Genomic DNA, 21,496 nt, shown 5'->3' with positions numbered 1-21,496 from the left:
ACTGAATGCAATGAATAGGTTTTGGGGCTGTATTCCCCCATTATTGGCTTTGTCCAGGTGTTTTGTGCTAACAGGTTGAGAGCTATAGTCAGAACTGAATTCAGTAAATGAGAGCCATTTAAGTTTCAGTCTTCCTGCCTTTCAAGGAGCAGCTGATATGGCATACTGGTATGTTGCTCTGACTGTAGTGTACAAGGTCCTGGTTTCAAAACTTGGCAGTGAAATGCATGGTGGTAGCACAGCATTTTATTCTAACAACTTTCCAAGGTTATACAAGCAATGTTTAATATGTGTCCCTGGTTTCTGGGCTTTTGTCCCCCCAATACTTTTGGCTTTTTCCAGATTTCTTGTGCTCATGTGCTGCAAAGTTGAGAGATACAGTTGAGTGTCAAGTGGATTTTACAAGGAGCTAAGAGCTGCATTGGATGAGAAGATTAGTACTGCTTATGCTGAGTCTGCTTGCATTGTTAACAGCACAACAAGTAGTGTATTTGCTTTTGATGCAGAAGGCTGTGGGTTCTACTCCCACAGTATGTAGATGAATTACTGTACTGTGTTGTACTTTTAAAGGGGATGAATGCTGCAGTCCTGAGAATGTCCTCTTTGGTGGAGATACCTAGTAACTATCAACCTGTTATCAGTTTGCCATCCATTCCCTATTATAATATTACTAGCTTATCATTTTTTAATGTAACATGGGCAATTTGTTCCTCAAGAGCAACAGGCACTTTATTTGTAGATAAAACAATGAGTTCCTCAAGAGCAACAGGCACTTTAATTGTAGATGAAACAATGAAATATAAAGTTGTTTGCTAGCAATAACCTCTTCATTAGTTACAGATCTCTTTAATGTGGAATTATTCAGATGACATTTACTTCTGCAGAGATTGTGCATATTTACTGATACTCGTGGACTGTAGAAGTTTGAGTAGACTTTTATGATGGAAATGTTCTGAATTGGGCAGTTTTGTCATTACTGGTGCATGCATTTTGTTTCATACTTTAGTGGAAAAATATTCAAAACAATACATTTAAAATACCCTCTAACAACTGTACTGTATTATACAAGGAATATAATTAAATACAATCAGGAAGGTGTATCAAAGAATACATGTATGTTTCGTGTGCAAGGGGCCTATGATTTGAAAACAGCCCAAAGTTAATCTTTATTTGCTACTGGCCAGATGTATTTTCTTTGAATGTGGGTTTTAATGTTGTATCAATAAATGTGAGTTTCAAGGGCAGAGACGTTTTAATGGTAAGTCTGTTTTCATTGTGAGACTGCATTGCTTTGTTTAGCAGAGGTCTATTAGTGTTTGTGCTGTAAAATGTAAAATAAAACTTTTAAATGAAATCCAAATCATTGTAGAGGTAAAGCAGCATGCACATTATAGTGTTTATGGTAAATGGGGTGAAATAGTCAAGTAATGGGACATTGGAATGGCTGCAGGGGGAGGCCCCATTCAACCATGATTTTGTGAGAGGGGGAAGGGCGGCAAACTCAAAGACAGCCCCGGCTAATTATGCCTCTCAACTGTTCAGATTTTCACAGAATTAATAGATTTTTGCTTCTTATTTTTGGTTTGCTCCTCATAAAATTTGTGGTTTTCTGGCAAATAATTTAGGAATGAAGTCACTAAATAATGACAGACATTGAGTTTCAGACTTCATACCCTTCATAAAAATGCATGCTAAAGCAAAACCTGTCATTCTATCAACTAAGTTTATACAACAGCAATTTTTAGTACTGTCTGTATGTTCCCCCAACATATTTGGCCTTGTCCAGATTTCCTGCATTAAGAGGTTGAGAGGTACACACAAATAAATCACTTTATAGAATTAGGTATATCCAAACCTCTCAACTGTCCCCGACTTTGGCTCACAATGTTGCTCTCCCCCCTAATAATCCCTCTGCAAAATGGCAATTTTGGAAGAAAACGTGGAGGGTTTACAATTAAGAAATAATTGTAATAATCAGAGTTATAGATTACTTTTATTTCAGAAATGCATTTAGATTCTCTTATTTTGTCAGCTGCTCAACATAACAGTACTATTATTAAAAAGTGCCCCTTCTTTGACAGGTTCCCAGCTGCAGTTTGTGGCTATTTTATATTTTTGCATCACATTTATGGTCTTTTTTTCATAAAATTGTGGTTTTCTGGCAAATTAAAGATTGAAGTTAGAAAATAATGACAAACATTTGAGTTTCAGATTTCATACCCTTCAGAAAATTCATACTAATGCAAGACCTACTATTGTATTATCTTTCTAAGTTTATAAGAGCAATATTTAAAAATTGTCCTTATTTTTGAGCCTTTGTCCCACTTCTATTTATGACTTTGTCCAGATTTCTTGCTCTGAGGTTGAGGGGTATAACAAATGTATCATGGCCATCACAGTCAGCCAGAGACATTTCAAATTGTGACATGCTTGTTGCAACCCACTTCCCCATGTAGTGACTCTGGATGTGTCCAAGCAAGGCAAGGAGCAGTTATGCAGTGTAAGTGTGCAGAATACCCCCCCCCCCATCCAAGGTAGACACAAGTACTACAGTGGCTTTTCATCTGTCCTTGATTTTGCAGAATGTTCTGGTTTCTATCATATTTTTATACTTTTGATTTATGCTTATTATTATTATTCAGAAAATGCATGTTGCACTGCCTATTGCTTTGTGGTTAAGTAGCAATGCTTTAATGACCATCAGGTACTCTTGTCTGAGATTGTAAGATGCAAGTAATCTTTAATTAGCATACTATTAAAGAATTACCAACATTGAAAGCCTTTTTGTTGCCATGCAGAGAATATTTACATAACTAGATGACGTATAAGCCTTAGGTATTGATATGCATATGGCAGTATTTGTAATAAAGGACAGGATTACAGTATTTTCAGAAGCTCACTACATTTGCTGGAGACTTGCAGTCATCTTTGCAGGCTTTACCAGTAAACTAAACAGAATGCCAATCTATCATGTGTGGTCCATAACCTGCAATCCTTTAAGCAATTTATCTTGAGCTTGTTTCTTGTTTGCTGTTCATTTTTTACTTTAATCATGTTTTCCCCATGAAACAAGTAGACAGTTATCAGGCAGCAGGTCTTTTTTGGATAAGAAACATTTTTACAAGTGGGGGTATCACAGAGATTGCTACTTTCAGCATTTTACTTGGTACTTTTATAAAGCTGAATATAAATTATAATTAGAACTGTATTGCAAGGAGAAGTGGTTTGAGTTGAGTGCTGCTTGTTTATTTATACTTGATTTTGACTGGATAATGTAAGTAATGTATTTAAAAAGTAATTTATTTTTTTCATGCCTCACAACCTTTTTGTTTCCATCTAGATATTAAGTAAGATGTCATGTAGCCAATGCATTGAAATATTGCTTTTTTACTACTCCACTTCATAATGATGGTTTGGCACCCAGGGCAGTGTATCTAATTAAAGCCCCAGTTTTTGTGGTTTTGAGCATAGCTCTGCCCCTTTCTAGTTGGCAACACCCCTTCCCATTGGCCCAACCCATTCAGCTGTTTCCTGCAGCCCCCCTTTGATTTGAAGTCACCAGCTGCCACTGATAGCACAGGATGGTATGACAATGCACAGGACTATATGGTACAGTGTATTTTGGCATGGTACTGTATAACACCATTCTATACATATGGGAAGGTACAGTATGGTATGGTACTGCCCTTATTGAACAGGACTTTGTCAGTAGTCTAAATAGGAATGACAGTTAGACAGCAATGGTTGCTATCCCTCTTGTAAAATAAACATACCTCATACAAATGAGATTTGTAGCCAAACTAAAATGCAAATCCCTCCAGCTATGGCTACTAAGAAAAAAAAACTTCTGACTGCCATTTCCTCCTGTTGCTAAGGAGAGAAATTCCTTAAGTTACTCATCCACTAGCACAACAATTGCTTCTCTGAATCATACTAATTCTTTTATTCCTGGCATGTAGGACCCCCATATTCCAATACTCAAAGACTGTCCTGGACAACAAAATAAATAAATTAATACATACATACATACATAAACAAATAACATTTTTATAACAACATTCTACTTCACAAAGCAAAGCAAAAACATACACAGTGACATGCCCACTTAAATCTAGAAATTCTCTCTAAGCAATTAGTACAGAGGACTAAGGCTATGAGCTGTTAGCACATTGTTTCCTGTAGGCTATGGTTTGATTCCCCCAGCTTCTGTTTGCCTACTGTGTGACTCTGAGCAAGTTGATTAACCAGACAGTGCTCTGAGAAATTGGGCTAGGCTCCTCAGTGTTCTCTTGGGTAACATGCTTACCTTTAAATGTAGTACTTCTACAAACATTCATTTGAAAATGTAACTACATTAGGATCACCACAGTTGTAACCAGTTAAGGAGGTACCATCAAGTATCTTTGTATAGACAATATGCGAATGCTTAACAACTGCTCTTAGATTTAAAACAATACCTCCAAAGCCGATTGCTATCATCGGACATGAAGATACTAACTGCTTTGCTAATGGCGCTTGTAAGAATGAAATACTTGCTTGTTTGGCATGCCGTAGACATGCATACCAAACAATATTAACACATTGTGGAGACCTTACTCTAATACACCTTCCTCGGTCTACCAGTAGACATCACTGTTCACACATATTTAGCAATTAACTTTGCTCTCATCACCAAACCACTCCAGCCATTGATAAAACCTGTATTACACAAACCCAAACATAATGTATTGCTTAAGCACTGCTTAAAGTAGTGTAGTATAATGCAGCATGGTATGTTATTGTGCAGTATGGTATATTTATGATATACTATGGAAGATACTAGATAGTATGGTATGGTATGGTATAGTTTGATACTTTCCAGTATAATATGATATGGTCCAGAATGGTATGGAATGATATGGTATGATACAGTACAGCATGGCATGACATGTATTGTACTTGATAATATAGTATGTACATTATATTATTAACCAAGAAGCATAAGAAAATGAAAACTATCCAGATGAATGGAAGCAAGAAACACAAATGATAAATCCACAGCAACCAGTTTATTGTTTTAGCGCTTTCGTCGACCTTAAGCCTCAGACTTCATCAGAAACCAGGACTGAGGCTTAAGGCCGACAAAAGTGCTAAAACAATAAACTGGTTGCTGTGGATTTAACGTTTGTGTTTCTTGCTTCCATTCATCTGGATACATTATATTATTCATAATTATAGGGAAAGGGCATAAGAAATGTTGAAAGTAGAAAGAAATGCCCAAGACAAAGCCCAATTCCTCTATCAGAAAGGCTGGTATTCTGCATGTAGTAGCTACAAAACATGAATTATATGTCCTGTTTTTTTTCCTATAACACTTTGCATTAGCACACATCTATAGAAGCAAGCTGTCACAGGCAGAAGAGTACAAGTCTTAAAAAACAACCATGTGCAAAAGCAAGAAAACAAAAACTGCTTTTCAGCTTTTTGTCATGTCTATGGATTGTTTCTATAAGGCTAATTTTACATGTTAATACCACAACACCAAATCGCAGTGTGAATACTCTAATTTTCCTATTTGTCTTTTGCAAACACATCATTTGATGTTTTTTTTTCCTCTTGGCCATCTGTTACATAAGTTAAAGCTCACTGATGAATGAGTAGTTTCTTTAGTGCTTCTGTGTAGACTTACAATTGTAGTTCAAGCACGTATTTTCTGAGGTGTGAAACTAAGACATAGGCAAAAAGAATGGCTGCAATCACTACCTAGGTTTGAAACCTTTTATTGACCTTGCAGCTAAAATCAATGACCTATCTAATTACTTTTGTAACTAAAGTGCCACAATGTATTTTCCATCCCATATGACTAAAATTATACAGATGATTTATTAATAAAAAGTTTTGTAAACTTTTTATTAAGAATCTACCCACATAATTCTTCTAAATACCTCACTGATGTCTACTGAGTACTAGTGTGACACTGTATCTATACATTTAAAGAATGGGCCAAGTGCATGTGCTGTTGTGTGTCCATTAAAGTCTATATATACATTTACATGTACTCTCTCCGTTGACTTCACTGAAGATAAAGTTCAATCAACTTTTTACTGATGTCACAGAGGAAGAAATAAGAGTTTCTGAAAGATTTTATTTTAAATATTGTACTTTAAAACAGGCACAATAGGGAAGAAAATGCATTAGGGCAATGGAGACACCACATGGCTTGGTGTACAAGGTAAGTGCAAAAGCGTGACTATGCACTTTAAGATCATGAAATTCTGGGACATAAGTACCTCTGCTACTGTATATAATGTTACATCTGATATGTCACGATACCAAAAGAAAACAACAATGAGATCCCCCCCCCCAAAAAAAAAAAAACCTGAGTTTTGTGAATGAAATAGCTTCATCATGAAATCATACATTCAGTACTCTTGTAGCTGGATTAAAGAGAAAGAAAGCACTCTATGATGAGAAAACATTGACACTGTTGTGCAGTTGTTCTTTAATTCTCCCTAATATTTAATGTGAACAGGCGTGGCATTGCTTTCACACTACCATTATACAAACAACTGTGTGTACTATCTGATTAATAGAAGTTATTCATTACACATTATATTCCAGATGTGATGCAACACGCCTGGGGCGATTATGTGAGTGCGACAGATCTCAAATCAAAGAAAAAAATCTGGACTCTACTTGCCGCATGGACAACAACTCTTTGGTGTGCAGCGGGAGAGGAAAATGTGTTTGTGGCAAGTGTGAGTGCAGTATTAAGGCACATGGGAACTTCTGTCAATGTGATGATAGCAGTTGTCCAAGGGACGGTGGTGAAGTATGTGGAGGTAAGTCTCAATGATTCTATAGTTTTGAAAGAGCAATAACAAAATGCACAATATTTACTATATTATTCAGTGCCTGTTAAACAAGAACATTCCATACTTTGTCATACTTTATACTGACGGTAGTGACCAGGCTGCAAGAAGTCATAGCTCTGCTGACCCAAAATTAGGAGGATACCATTAATACTTAAAATCTCAGAATAGTCTAGTTTATCTCAAGGCTTCAAACCCTCGTTGTCAGAAAAATATGAAATGAAAAGATCTCATTTAAAACCAGCATTGTTTCATACTCCTTATTTGAAATTCGTTTACTTAGGATTAATGCTACTAAATGAGGTTAAAGGAAGTTGATGATGTTTTTAAAGTATTATAGTTTACTGCAAGGCAACTTAATGCAAACCATCTTTTGATATAGATCTATGATCTGGGAAAGGGGCATATAAATGACAATGTTATCAAATGTTATTATTCTTGGGGGGACTGTGAAGCTAGAAACTCTTGTGTCTCCTAAAGTAACATAAGTCTTTTATGATGGTGATAATGATCAGAGAATTCCATTGCCTTTGGCTTCAAAAATCTCATGAGTTTTCTTGAAAGGTCCTACATTACCAGTGGAAACACAGAAAGCATTCTTATCAACTGTACCTCACATTTAGAAATAGTTCTTCAGTTTGCTTCATAAGTATTCTCATTTTCGGGCTGAATGGGTTTGTTACAAAATCAGTGTTAAAATTTTAAGTAAAAAGCAATGGTAAATAATGTTGAATCAAACTGTTCCATTAACTACACATTTTATAAGCATAAAACAATTAAGCAATACCCGACAATGTGGTGTGGTATATTGAACAATTACCCATGGCTGGTGTGGTTTAATCACGAGGGCGAAGCAGCTGGTGGTATAATTCTGCATTTGTTTGATGTACTGTGCATGCATATGAGACTTGCATTCCCACGCATACCCAGGACATCAATGCTTTGAAAAGGAAGCAATGGAGAAAAGAAAGTCTCCATTGCTCCATTTTTGTTTTGCTTTTTTGTTTTTGTTTTTTTTTTATTAAAAAAAACTTTGGGCTACTTTAGTGGTAGGAGAGAGACAGAGACAGAACGGAAGAAATGCAAAGAAAATCAGATACGTGTCTTTAGTTTTAAATAACGTACCTCATTTTCTTTGCATTTCCTCCATGCTGCCTCTTGGGTATGTCCGGAGTACGGACTAATGATTTTTTCAATTTTTGTTGAAAAAAACAAAAGTTTTGGAATATATGAATGGAAAGAAGTCCGGGTGACTGGACCTTTTTCCGTTGGTATATTGTGGGATTTACAATGGGCACACTGGTTGGGTTGGCCAATCAGCGTGCACATTTTTGAATACTAATGGCCAGTCATTGTATAATTGCATTTTAACCACATTGTAAGTTTCTTAGTTAAAGCACAATGTTCACAGTCTGGCTGCTGCTGTTTTATATTTTGAGAATCTGTTCCACTTCTGGTAAGCTGAAGGATGCATGTTATGCCTGGAAGGAGTTCTATCTGTCGTGGGCTCTTTCACTGAATTGAGGTTTATGTACCTTGTGGCAAAACTAACATGCAGAATTTAGTTTTCTCAACAGAAGACTGCCAACAAAAACCTGTAATACAAATGTATGCCCACTGATTGCTTGAAATGCAACTCACGAAAACACTAATGCTCTCCTCTACAACCTAGATACTGTTGTTTAAATACAGATAGAATCTAAACACATACTCACAAAGAAATAGTCTCTTGAGCAATCAGACTATCAGTGTTGTAAAACAAGTGTTTTTGAAAGGTGACATGACCCCTTCACTCCCACCTCATACTATATTATTTTCACTAGGTTTACTCTGACTCAGAGAAATAAGATAGAATACATGCATACATAAAGAAAAACTGCCTCACTCTTTACCTGAGTCAGTGTGACTTTAGAGAGACATCACAAAGCGAGGCAAGGCCTAAAAGTGGGTAGCAGCAAAGCAGAAATGGCCTTACACTCCTATGATCCTATCACGACCACTGCATCACTACATCAAACAGTGATAAATGGGGGAAGTACATGATCAGGGATCCAAGCATGAGCAAAAATAAACAATGCCCAAGAGAATGTCCATTGAGTACCTGAGGAGAAAATAGGAAAGACATTATTTTCTTGGAGGGAGGCAGAATCCTTTGCATATTCTGTATGAAGTCTAAAATCACTTTAACTGGAGGTAAGAATATATTTCATCTATCACAGTCAAGTAACAAAACTGAAGCCAAGTAAAACAGCATTTCCTTTGGAGGGCCACAATCATGCCTCAATCCCCATATTTTATGTAATCAAGTTTGTGTTCACTGTAGCTTGGGAGAAAAGGATATTCACTCATTGGTAACTTTTTGATATTCCAGGAATCTTAAGTACAAGTCCCATAATAATAAGAATGAATAACAACCAAAAATACAGACGTACATATATTAAGTCTGAGATATGTGTGTGTGTGTGTGTGTGTGTGTGTGTGTGTGTGTGTGTGTGTGTGTGTGTGTGTGTGTGTGTGTCAGTTCAGGGGGAGCTTGGGAACGTACCCCCTACAACAGAGAATGCAAGGGGCTTAAACCCCTGCAAAAAGCAACTTTAAAGGAGAACAGTAATTTGTCAGCTTCAAATAGGGAAAGTGCTTTGCTATGGTTATGACTGAAAATCAAAGTGGTCGCTTTACATATGGGTAGCTATAAAGTCCCTTAAAACAAGAGACATGGAACACAAGATAGATATAGTGAAAAATAAAAAATATATAGTGAAAAAAAAGAGAACCCAGTAGTATTTTCAGTTTTTTTTTAAATCCTGGGCTCACACTTAAGAGTCTCAGAATTATAATAGCAAGCCTCCCCATTGCAGTGGAGAACTAGGATACAGCCTCTCATATACATACTTACATGCATTACTTTTACATCAGTTTGCAAAACAGAAAAAAATATACTTTTCATCCTGTTAAAGAAAGTAATGTGCAGTTGCAAAGAATGCTTTTGTGAAGTCCTTTTTCATCAAAATAAGGTTCACTGACTAAGGTGACTGATTTCCATTCTATTCCTGTTCTAGACAGACATTCATTTTATTCCATTAGTACTAACTATAATGCAAATGATTTTGATCAGGTCATCGATTGTAACCAGTTTGTTATGTGTCCAAGGCACAGATTTCAAGAAAATCACCTTGAGAGGACTGGAATCAGATATGGAAAATACATTGCATGTGCATCTCCTAGCTTCACTTTGGATTCAGCTTGCTACTACCATCAGTGTCTTCCATAGCTTCTCAATCTCATGACATTAAAAATCAGAATGTTGACCTTTAAAAAGCATTGCCGAGGGCATATGAGAGGAGGCTTTTCAAATTATTTGAAATAGAAAGTCTTTAGATACTACGCTCCTTAAAACTACTGATAAGATATCTTTGTATAGCATATTTTGATTATTTAATAACATGGAAACAAGTTAAAACACTACTTTTTATATGTACAACACTCCCCCTCCCATATGATTTTCAATCAATAAACATACCCTGGTTCAGGTAGGGGGAGTGTTTTACATTGATCAGTGACATCACAGTGAGTTTTCTGCTTCTTCTTTTTTTTTATTTTATTAAAACGGTTTGAGTACAGTTTTTTATTCCCCATTCCTTTCGTGGCCTTTACCTAATAAATTTAAGTGGAGCAACGAGAACTCTGATGTCAAAATCATAGACCAATGTCTAAGTTATAGCAGTTGAAAGGTATAGTGTTGCCTTATCCTGCTGGATTTTAGCCCAGGGTCACGCCCTGGGAATCATTACTTAGCAATGTGTACTGTGGTGCACTGTCACTAAGCCTTGCTAAAATCTATGTAGACTGTATCCCTAGACACTCAAATGTTCAATACTTTGGTAACATAATTAAAAAAAATAAAATGAATCCATAAAACCACTAAAATATTGTGATATCTATCTAATCTCTAGTACTCAAAAGAGTATATTCGGATTACAAATAATTTAAGAAATTAAGTAGTGGAAATTAATTTATTGGGCATAATCTTAGTAGGCATACAACTTTCAAACATCATCTTGTAGATATTGAACACCTACATCTGCCAAGAAGTATGCTCAGAAACAGTCATCCAATGCATTCTATGTGGAGCAACTTTTCTCATATAAGAAAGTTATGTTGTAGGAGAAGACAGGACTAACTATGTTTGGCAAATTAGGTTGCGCATCTGTTTTTATTCAAAGGTAAGTCGGTACTAAAGATGCCACATAAGAATTTAACTGTTTTTCCTTATACTAGAGAAAGAGTATATATGATATTTTAGTTCATAGACAATTTATGAAAGTATGTGAAAAAGTGAAATCTGCTAGTATGCAGAGCTGGGGTGCATACTCTTTCAGTTCAAGGATAGCCTGCATGAGCGTCTGAAGTATATTTGACAGGATTATAACATATTACTATGCTCTTAACTCTAAACATGTCTGTGCTTAAAATGTCCATCTGAATTTGTATATAGGTATATGTATTGAGATTATAAATTCCCTTAAAACAAGAGTCAAGGAACATAAAACAGACATAGTATAAACTAAAAAGGAGAACCTAGTAGTAGAGCATTTTATTGAGAGGTATTCAGCTAATGTAAATTTGTCACAAGTGATTATTTTAAAACAAGTTCATGTTAATATGAGACATCAATGAATGTAACAGTAAAATCATGATGGTTTATAAAATAAAGTATTTTTATGTTGAACTCTATCACACTGAAACCTTTTGGTTTTAATGATGAAATTAATTGTAAATAATTTTAATTGTTACTTGTTGAAATTGAGGTAATTGTAAATGATATTTGAGGTTATTAATAGAAGTATATTTTTAAATTGTAAATTGGGTGAAGTTACAGGTTGTCACATGACTTGAACTTTGGTTTTAACATGTGATTTGTGTTATGTTTTCTTATTTGTTGATTTAAGTAAGCGTGTTGGCGCCAGAGAGTATTTTAACTGAAATTGTCAATGGAGTTTGCTGTGCCTACCAGGTTTTTTTGGAAAATGTAATTGTTGTTGCTTTCTTAATGGTTCATTATTAATTAGTTTTAATTGGGTATATATATATATATATATATATATATATATATATATATATATATATATATATATATGTATATACATATATAAAGCACATATATATATATATATATATATATATATATATATATATATATATATATATATATATATATATACTAGCTGTACCCGCCACACGTTGCTGTGGCTCAGTCTGGTTAAATGGAAAAGAAAGAAAAGAGAAAGCGCATGTTTCTAATATGTTTAATTTCACAATGCTTGTGGGTATACAATATTTTGTGTTGTTCCATTGTCTGTGCAGATATAGAGATTGTCTGGTTTGCCGACTCTAGAACACGCAACATATAACTGTCCATGTGAGAAGCAATCTGTGTGTAGATCTAAACCGCACAATTCTAAAGATTGGCCCTGAGCTTTGTTGATGGTGATTGCAAATGCCAATCGAATTGGGAAGTGCAATCACTTAAATTGAAATGGCATATCCGTTGGAATCATAGGAATGCAAGGAATGAGGACATCTTCACCTTTGAAAGGTCCTGTCAAGAATGTTGTTTCTATGACATTGCTCATTAATTTTTTACTGCAAGCTGCGTGCCGTTGCAAAGCTTTGGCTGGTTGATATTTCGCAGCATGATAATTGGCACGCCGATTTTCAATTGCAGTACGTGCGGTGGCATCCCTGGCAGATCGAGTGAATTCAAAAATTCTGTTGGATAATTAACCGCTTCATCTGCTTCCACAACAGTGTTGACAGACTTGTATGTGACTGTCTCGCTTTGAATGTTAGACTGAATAATATTGTTAAGTTCGTAGACGTCTTTGTTCTTGACCGCAAGAATAGCTCGTTCAGTCAGCCAATCGTGATTCTTATAATTGGTTTGAATATTGGGAAATACTTTTTCAACCAATTCTTCTTTTGACGTCACTAAATTGCAGAAGTTATGAGGCAATGAAATTCATCCTGAGGTCAGATCAACCGGCACCTTTCCGTTCCCAATTTCCAGCAATTGATGTGAGAATATCTCAGCTGACTGATAGTTTTGCAGTTGGACACGCATATTTGTAGTTAATTTTAATGTCTTTACATGCCGCCACAAAGTAGATTATTTCAGGCAAGCATTTATTTCGTCCGCTGGTGTCGACCGAGGAGAATGAAGCAGATCTGAAACTGCAGAACGCGATCACCATGCTCGCAACCGTGCATCCTCAAGTCTGGCTGCACGTCGCTCTGCTGCTTCCTCGGCACGTATTTGAGCCATTCTTTGTCTGTTTCGCTTGTTCGCTGATGCCTGTTCTTCCTCAGTTTGATTTGCAATTACTCGTCACACTGCTTCCGCTCCGCAAGTACAACGACCTAAGTTTGATCTTCTGCGAGGCATTATTTGGATGAACTAAAGCAGATCGATTGCACTGAAAAAGAAGTAAGAAAGTTATAACAAAAACATATAAAATTGCATATTTGTATACAAATATATAGAATCCATAGTAGGTATATAAAACACGCCACAGATTCGAATGCAACGTGTGACATCTATATAATAGTAGGTATATAAAAACACACGCGTATTCGAATGCAACATTGTGTGAAAATTTCAAAGCAATCCATGAAGAACCTTCGGAGATTTAAGATTTTGAACAAACGAACATTTACATTTTTATTTATATAGATATATTTATAACAAAATACAAAAACGACCAGCACTCAAAAAGTTCTTTGCTTTAAGCTACTAGTTGTCACCCGAAACATATTAATGATAATATTCCTAAGTCTTAGTTTCTTAGGTTATGTCACATCTGTAGTTCATTGGACAACTATGAGCAAGCAGCTGACAGATTGTATAAAATATTTGTTGATAGGGGATATGATGTACGTAAGGTTAAACAGGCACATTTGTTGGCTTCTAATATTTCTAGAGAAAGCTTATTTTGGCCTGGTCTGCCCACACAGGTTAATAATGGCAGTAAAGATGTCAATGATTCTAAGCTGAGATTTATCACCATATTTGGCACTAATACCTTTAAAATTAGAGAACTACTGAATAAATACTGGCATTTTTTGAAATTGGATCCTTTTTTTTTGATCAATGTTTGGAAGATACATGTCAATTTGATTATAGATTGGTAAAAACAATGGTGAATATTTATCTAGGTATAAGAAAGTAAAGATGTCAAATTCTGATGTTACTACTAACATTCAGGGTATACATATTGTGGTAACTGTGTATATTGTAAGGTAGATTCAAAAACAAATTTTTTTTACTTCAGTTAATACATCACAAATTTATACCATCAGTAATCTAATTGCATGTTTTTCTGAATGGGTTGCTTACATAGTGGTGTGCCAATGTGGAGCATTTTAAATTGGGCCGACTTCAAGACCATGGAAACAGTGTATAGTGTTACATTTAAGTGACCTGAAACGTAGACATGAAATAAGAACTTTATTTAAACATAAGTTAGAGCATGCTGCTGCACATTTTATTTTTATTGGTACTAACTCTGTTGTTGGTGGGGGTTTTCTCCAGAATTGAAACATGAACACTTGGAAAGGAAAGAAAAGATGTAGATTATTAATTTAGGTGCTATTCATAAGCCTGGATTAAATGAATGTTTTTAAAAAATTTTCGATCTCAATGCATTCAGTTTCATCTACTAATAGTGAAACATACACACACACACACACACACACACACACACACACACACACACACATATATATATATATATCTCAGTAAAAACATTCATCGAGTTGGGTTTCATCAAGTTAGGTTTTGCCAAGTCCAGAATCATCAATCAAAATCAAGTAAAATGTGGCTCAGCAAACTTTGGATGTGACAAGTCCAGCTGTCCCAGTCCTCATGATGGATGATACAGGTTTCAGTGGATCAGGGTTGGTGATCGAGGACTTGATGAAATACAACTCATTAATCCTAATGACAACTATATAGATGAGATGAAATAATTTAATAACATATTTGTTCACTTTATTGAGACATTTTTTTACACTTTTTTCAGTGGTTACAATTAAATCTATAAATTTACATGACGTGATCTAACCAATGGGAAACCATGGTGTTAAAAGTACTGTGCCCCACTGGCAAGGGAGCCCACAGGATTTTTTGCAGGGGGGTGCAAACCCAGAGCCCCGCCCATGCAGCCCTACCCCCTCCACCCACACAGCCCCACCCCCCTCCACCCACACAGCCCCCCCCGCCCACACAGCCATTCCAGTGTCTCATTACTTGGATATTTCTCCCCATTTGTCATAGACACTGTTCAAATCTTTCAGTGTGCATACTGTTTTATGCTTTACTTCTACAATGATTACAGATATTTGGATTTCATTTACAACTTATTTCAAATTTTATAGCACAAACACTGATAGACATTTACTAAACTTAAAGTAATAGTCTTACAACGAAAACAGACTTAGCATTAAAACTTCTCTACCTTTGAAACTCACATTCAAAGAAAATGCATCTGGCCAGTGGCAGGTTAAGTTTACCTTTGGGCTGTTTTCAAACCATAGGCCCTTGCACACATTTTTTAGGGCTATGCAAATGTTCTTTGATTCACCTTACTGATTGTATTAATTAAAATATATAAATTGAATTATATCCCTTGTATAATACAGCACCACTTGTTAGAGTGTGTTTTAAATTTATAGTTTTGAACATTGTTCCAGTAAGCACTGAAACAAAACATACAAACCAATAATGACAAACTGCCCAATTCAGAACATTTCAACCATAAAAGGCCACTCAGACGTCTGCCATTACAATCCACCAATATCAGTCAATATACACAATCTCTGCAGAAGTAAAAGTCATCTGAATAACTCCACATTAAAGAGATCTGAAATTAATGAGGAGGTTATTGCTAGAAAACAACTTTATATTTCAGTGTTCCATCTACAAATTCAGTGCATGCTGCCCTCAAAGAATAAATTGCCTATGTTACATTAAAAAAATGATAAGCTAGTAATATTGCAATAGGGAATGGATGGCAAACTGATAACAGCTTCATAGTTACTAGGTAATTTATCCAAAGGATGACATTCACAGGACTGCAGCATGCACACCCTTTAAAGTACAACACAGTACAGTATCAGCAATCCACATGCATACTGTGGGAGTAGAACCCACAGCCTTATGCATCAAAAGTAAAGCTACTACCTGTTGTGCTACTAATGATGCAAACATACTTGAAATAAACAGCACTAGACTTCACTTCACCTGAAGCTCTCAGCAAAATTCTACATTTATTTAACATTTGTTTACCAGGAAAGTCCAACTTGGAACAAAACCAATTTTCAGCAGAGGCCCAGGTTGAAGTGCTCCAGACACATGTCTTTGTAATATGGGAGGAAACCAGAGCACACAGAGGAAACCCACACAAACACAGGGAGGACATACAGATTCCACACAGAAGGCACCCTAGCCAAGAATCAAACCAAAAACCTCTTGCTGTAAGATGACAACACTACCACTGTCCCCATCCACTTGACACAACTAAATCTTTCAATTTCACAGCTGAAGACATCTGGAAAAAGCCAAAATTTATTGGGGGGGGGACAAAGGCCCAAAACCAGGGACACATTTTAAATATTGCTTGTATAATCTTATAACATTGCTAAAATGGTGTTTTGTGTTACCATGTGTTTCCAAAAAAGATAGGAAGACAAACTTAAAGGGCTATTATTATTTAGTGAATTCCATTCACACTGATTTGCCAGAACACCACAAATGTTAAGAGGAACAGATCAAACTCCCTGGATCAGAAGTGGTGGTGTCAGTAGAGAATGCAGGCTCCTGTAGCTAAGGCTCAGGGTTTGAGCCTGGGTAATCCTTAACCACCAGCCATAAGTAACTGGGGCATTACACACACACCGCTCAGCACTTCAAACCTGTGTGCTTAAAATATTTAACTGTTCCTTAGTTCTTAAGTGCAAGAGTGCACTGAAATGACCAAACATGCTTACTTAAATTTTGTCAAGATCAAACAGCATCAGTTATATGATTAGACACCTCAGCTGTCCCCATTTTTAGTTCAAAATTTAGCTCAATCCCTCTGAAAACTGACCATCTTGGTGAAAATATAATGGATTACAACTGACAATTCTATTTAGACTTTTCTGCTGAAAATGCATGTTAAGATTATTTTGAGGCATTGACATAATGTGAGTTAAGTGTCCCCGACTGCCCCTGTTGGTTCTGTAGGTAAGTGATTGAAAGATAGAAGTTATGTTCTTACCATAACGTTCCATGTTAGTTGTCTTCTTCTCGCCTTCTTTCTTGCTGGATGGCCCGACTGCCACTCTAAAAGCTCGAGAGTTGGTTCCACCGGCTCGAGGCTGCCCCTATATCCCACAATGCTAGGCATGAATTACCTCAGATCTCGTTTGTGAGCTAGGCCCAGCTAATAATACAACCAGGAATACTGGAAAATTTCCACCTCTAAAAACAAAGGGAAGAGAAAGGGTGACCTAAGCCTGACTCTAGGAGATATGCACAGCAGAGCATATACCTATCGCAAAGAGGTGGTAGAAAGAGAGGTCACAATCAAACTCCTCTAGATCTGTCCAGGCCAGGGGAAGAAGACAACTAACATGGAACGTTATGGTAAGAACATAACTTCTATATGTTAAGTTGTCTATCTCCATTCTTGCTGGATGGGACCGCCCCTAGCACCTTGTCCCGGTGGCCTAACGGAACAGACTCTTGAGAACAGTGGAACCAAAGTTAGCTCTATGCCTAGAAGCTAAATCCAACTTATAATGAGAAACGAAAGTGTGAGGAGTAGCCCAAGTAGCTGCACAAATGGTGTCAATAGGCAGTCTGTCTTGGAAGGCTATAGAAGTAGCCAAAGCTCTGGTGGAATGGGCTTTAGGTTTGTTAGGCAGCTTTTGGTGTCTAATTTCATAAACAAGGGAAATCAGAGATGTTAGCCATCTAGATAATGATACCTTTGAAACTGAAAGTCCCTTTCTGCCTTCTGCATAGGAGACAAACAGCTGGTCAGATTTCGGAATTGTTTGGTTCTATCCAAATAGTACCTTAACTGACGATGAACATCTAGCCAATGCAATTTTGCTCAGACCTATTAGAATATTCTGGAAAACACAGGAGGTCAATGCTTTGATTTAGGTTAGACGTCGAGGCTATCTTAGGTAAAAAGACGGGTTGGTTCAGAAGATACCCTGTCCTTATGAAACAACAGATAAGGAGGTCGACAGCTGAGTGCATGAAGTTCTGAAACTCTTCTAGCTGAAGTAATAGCTACCAGAAAGAGAGTCTTCCATGATAGCAATTTTAAAGAACAGGAGACTGCAGGTTCGAAAGGGGAAGAATCAAAGAACTAAGAACTAAATTTAGGTCCCAAGGAGGAGGAGGATTTCTTATAGGAGGTCTGAGTAGAAAACTCCTTTCAAAAAGGCTTTGCAAAGCTTGTGGGACATTATGGCAGACTCTGAAATGCCCACATGAAAGTTAGAGATAGCTGCCAGTTGAACCTTAAGAGTAGAAGGAGATGAACCTGCATGAAAGAGTTCAGCTAGAAAATCAAGGACCATTTGTATGGAAGCAGTGAAAGGATCTATGTCCCTTCCTTGAGCCCAACAGGCGAAACTTTTCCACTTACTCAAATAAAGCTTTAGTGGAAGATTTATGGAAGCTATCAAAATATCTCAACAGAGTGAGATATTTGAGGAAGCCTGGCTAATGTTGGAATTGGAGGAACCAAGCAGTGAGGTTCAGAGAGGGAAGGGAGCGATGAAACTGACCCGACTGATGGATCAAAAGGTCTGGAACTAGGTCCAGATGCCAAGGTCGCTCCAACAGAAATTGATGTAGAAAGGGGAACCAAACCTGTCGAGGCCAGTAAGGAGCAATGAGGATCAACAAGACCTTCTGAGCGATAGCTTTCTGTATCACTTGAGAGATTAGTGGGAAGGGAGGAAATGCATACAGAAGTCCCCGGGGCCAAACTTGGACTAGAGCGTCTCTGCTGGGCTGGCCTGGTAAAGGGAATAGAGTGAAATAATCTCTGCACTTGCAAAAAGGTCGCAGCAAGGCTGACCCCACTTGAGAAAAATTTCTCTCACAACAGAGTCTTTCAGAGACCACTCGTGAGGCATGAGGATAGCTCTGCTCAACTTGTCCGCGATTTGATTGGACTTCCCGGGATGTGCTATCAGAAAACGCTGAGAAGAAATCGCCCATTGCCACAGTCTGAGTGCTTTAGGACCTGGTTCCGCCTTGTTTGTTGATATACCACACTACGGACATATTGTCCGCCTGATTGCTATCGCTCCCAAGGGAAGAGAGTCTTGAAGGGCTTGCAACGCTAAAAGCACTGCTCTCATCTCTAGAACATTTATGTGCAAGTGGCATTCGCCTGGTTGCCAAGTGCCCTGGACAGTTCTGCCCTGATAATGCCCCCACCCGATCAGGAGGCCCGCTGTCAAAGTAGCAACCGGAGGAAGGAACAAAGGGTCTTCCCAATAAGAGCTGAGGAAGACATCCACCACAGAAGATGATTTCTGCATGTTGATCATAATGGTGTGGGACATCGGAAGTTGCTGGTATGACCATTATGAAGAGCATCCATTGAAGGATTCTCATGTGGAATCTGGCTAATGGAAGCAGAGGCATGGCAGCCGCCATAATCCCCAACACTTTCAGAACTAACCTGGCTTTGATTCTGTTGCTGCTGAAGAGGAGCGAGACCAGCTTGTGTATGTCTACTATTCTCTGATGTGTTAGTCTCGAGACATGTTGACTGTGTCTAGATTCTATGAAGGTAATAGTACAACAAGGCGACAAAACAGACTTTTCGCAATTTATTGAAATGCCTAACTTTTGACAAATGCGAAAGGTGTAGTCCCTGGCCATTAGAAGAAGATGCTTGGTGGGAGCTGTGAGGAGCCAGTCGTCCAAATATGGAAACACCTGGAATCCTTGACGTCTCAGGTGAGAAGCTACCACTGCCATGCATTTGGTAAACACCCAGGGGCAGTGGTGAGACCAAAGGGCAGGGCCCTGAATTGAAAATGACTGGTTCCCAGCCTGAAGCGGAGGAATCTTCTGGAGCATCTGTTCATTTTTATGTGATAGCACGCATCCTGAAGGTCTATAGAGCACATCCAGTTTTCTTTCCCAATAGGGGAGGATGGACTGCAGCGTGACCATCCGAAATCTTGTTTTCTTGACTGACTTGTTCAAGATACTGAGATCCAAAATTGGTCTCCAGTCCCTGTTTTGGAACTAAAAAGAACCTGGAGTAGATTCCGGATCCTAGTTGGTCTGCTGGAACTGGTTGAATTGTTTTACAAGCAGCTTTGAAATTTCTAAAGCTGCAAGATCCCTTTGAGCGGTGGAACATCTGGAAGGGATTTTTGATTGGCTTGGGATGAAATGATGGACTGTACCCACTTGTCTTGAGTCAGAGGGATGCTGAAAGGGCTTATCAGAGAAAGTTTCGATTGCCCTGGTTCTGCGGACCCCCTGCCTCTAGGGCGACATCTACCATTGTTGTTCCCCTCTGCCTCTGGCGGAGAACCGACTCTGTGGCCAGGCGTAAGTCCCTTGAGATTGTTAACCACATTTTCCCACTTTTCTGGCCTTTGGGGTAAGGCCTAGAAGGAGTAGAAAACGGACTCGACGGCAGAAAGAGTCTTGCCATCCGTCTCTCACCTAGTCAAGGTTTCTTTCACTTGAGGACCAAAAAGAGATGATCCATCAAACGGGGAATTAGTGAACGACGCTTTAAAGGGGTCCGCAGTTGCATAGCCGCATCCAGGCATGCAAGGCCACACCTGTACTCTGCCCTGCTCGCCCATCAGCCGCATAAGAAAGGAGGCATGGAGGAGTTAGCTATGGAGTTCAGGGTAGCCAGCTGAGTGTTCATCTTGTCTTGAAAACCCGATCCTTCAACATGTCACTCACTTCTTTAATCAAGTCTCTTTGAAGACGAGTAAAATGGCATAGGTAGTTCAGCGAGCGCATTGCAAAGGTCGCTGACGAGAACATCCGCTTCCGCATCTGTCCATAGACCTAGATTCTTTGTTAGGGGAACGAACAGGCACTGAAGGATCAGCTAGTTCCTTCTTGGTGGCAGCAGCTACCACCATAGCATCCACAGAAACACCTTTTGTGAGAAATTGTTTGTCAGTTGGTGCTGTTATAAATTTGGAAGGTCTCCTGGGGTAGGGTCCACTGAATCAGGAGCCGCCCAGGCCTTCTTTGCCACCACCTGCATGAGGGGATCAAGGGGGGACACCCAGGAGGTGGAAGGGCGAGAGCCAATGCCTCAAGATACACAGATTCATCCTCCTCTGTTTCAGGATCTCTAGAATGTCTGCGAAGAGACATCTTCAGACGGGGAACGGGGAACCCTCGAATCCTCTAAATCTGTGTCAGAGGTGACAGACTCAGGTGAGTCTATGTGTTTCCTCTACACTTTCTCTTCCTAGGGGCCCCTGCCAATTCAGGGAGGCCTCGAAGAGGATGAGATCCCCACAGGGGATTCTTGAGGAGCTGGCTCTCTGCGGTCTGGGATGAGGGAGTGAGTTGACATAACCAA

At 38.2% G+C, this 21,496-nt stretch overlaps 1 protein-coding gene across 2 annotated transcripts in view; it reads left to right on the top strand.

Annotated features, from left to right (window-relative positions):
* ITGB7 (integrin subunit beta 7) overlaps positions 1–21,496 on the top strand; it is a 603,012-nt gene that overhangs the window by 529,523 nt on the left and 51,993 nt on the right. For both annotated transcript variants that reach the window (XM_044083856.1, XM_044083857.1), the window contains exon 12: positions 6,601–6,821. In XM_044083856.1, coding sequence (XP_043939791.1) covers positions 6,601–6,821 — 221 coding nt within the window. The remainder of the gene's footprint in view (positions 1–6,600; positions 6,822–21,496) is intronic.

The sequence above is a fragment of the Protopterus annectens genome, chromosome 9.part0, assembly GCF_019279795.1.
Source record: "Protopterus annectens isolate FY-2018-M chromosome 9.part0, PAN1.0, whole genome shotgun sequence".
Classification (NCBI taxonomy): domain Eukaryota; kingdom Metazoa; phylum Chordata; order Ceratodontiformes; family Protopteridae; genus Protopterus; species Protopterus annectens.
The sequence above is the reverse complement of the archived record's forward strand: the minus strand, read 5'-3'. Positions and strand labels throughout refer to the sequence as shown.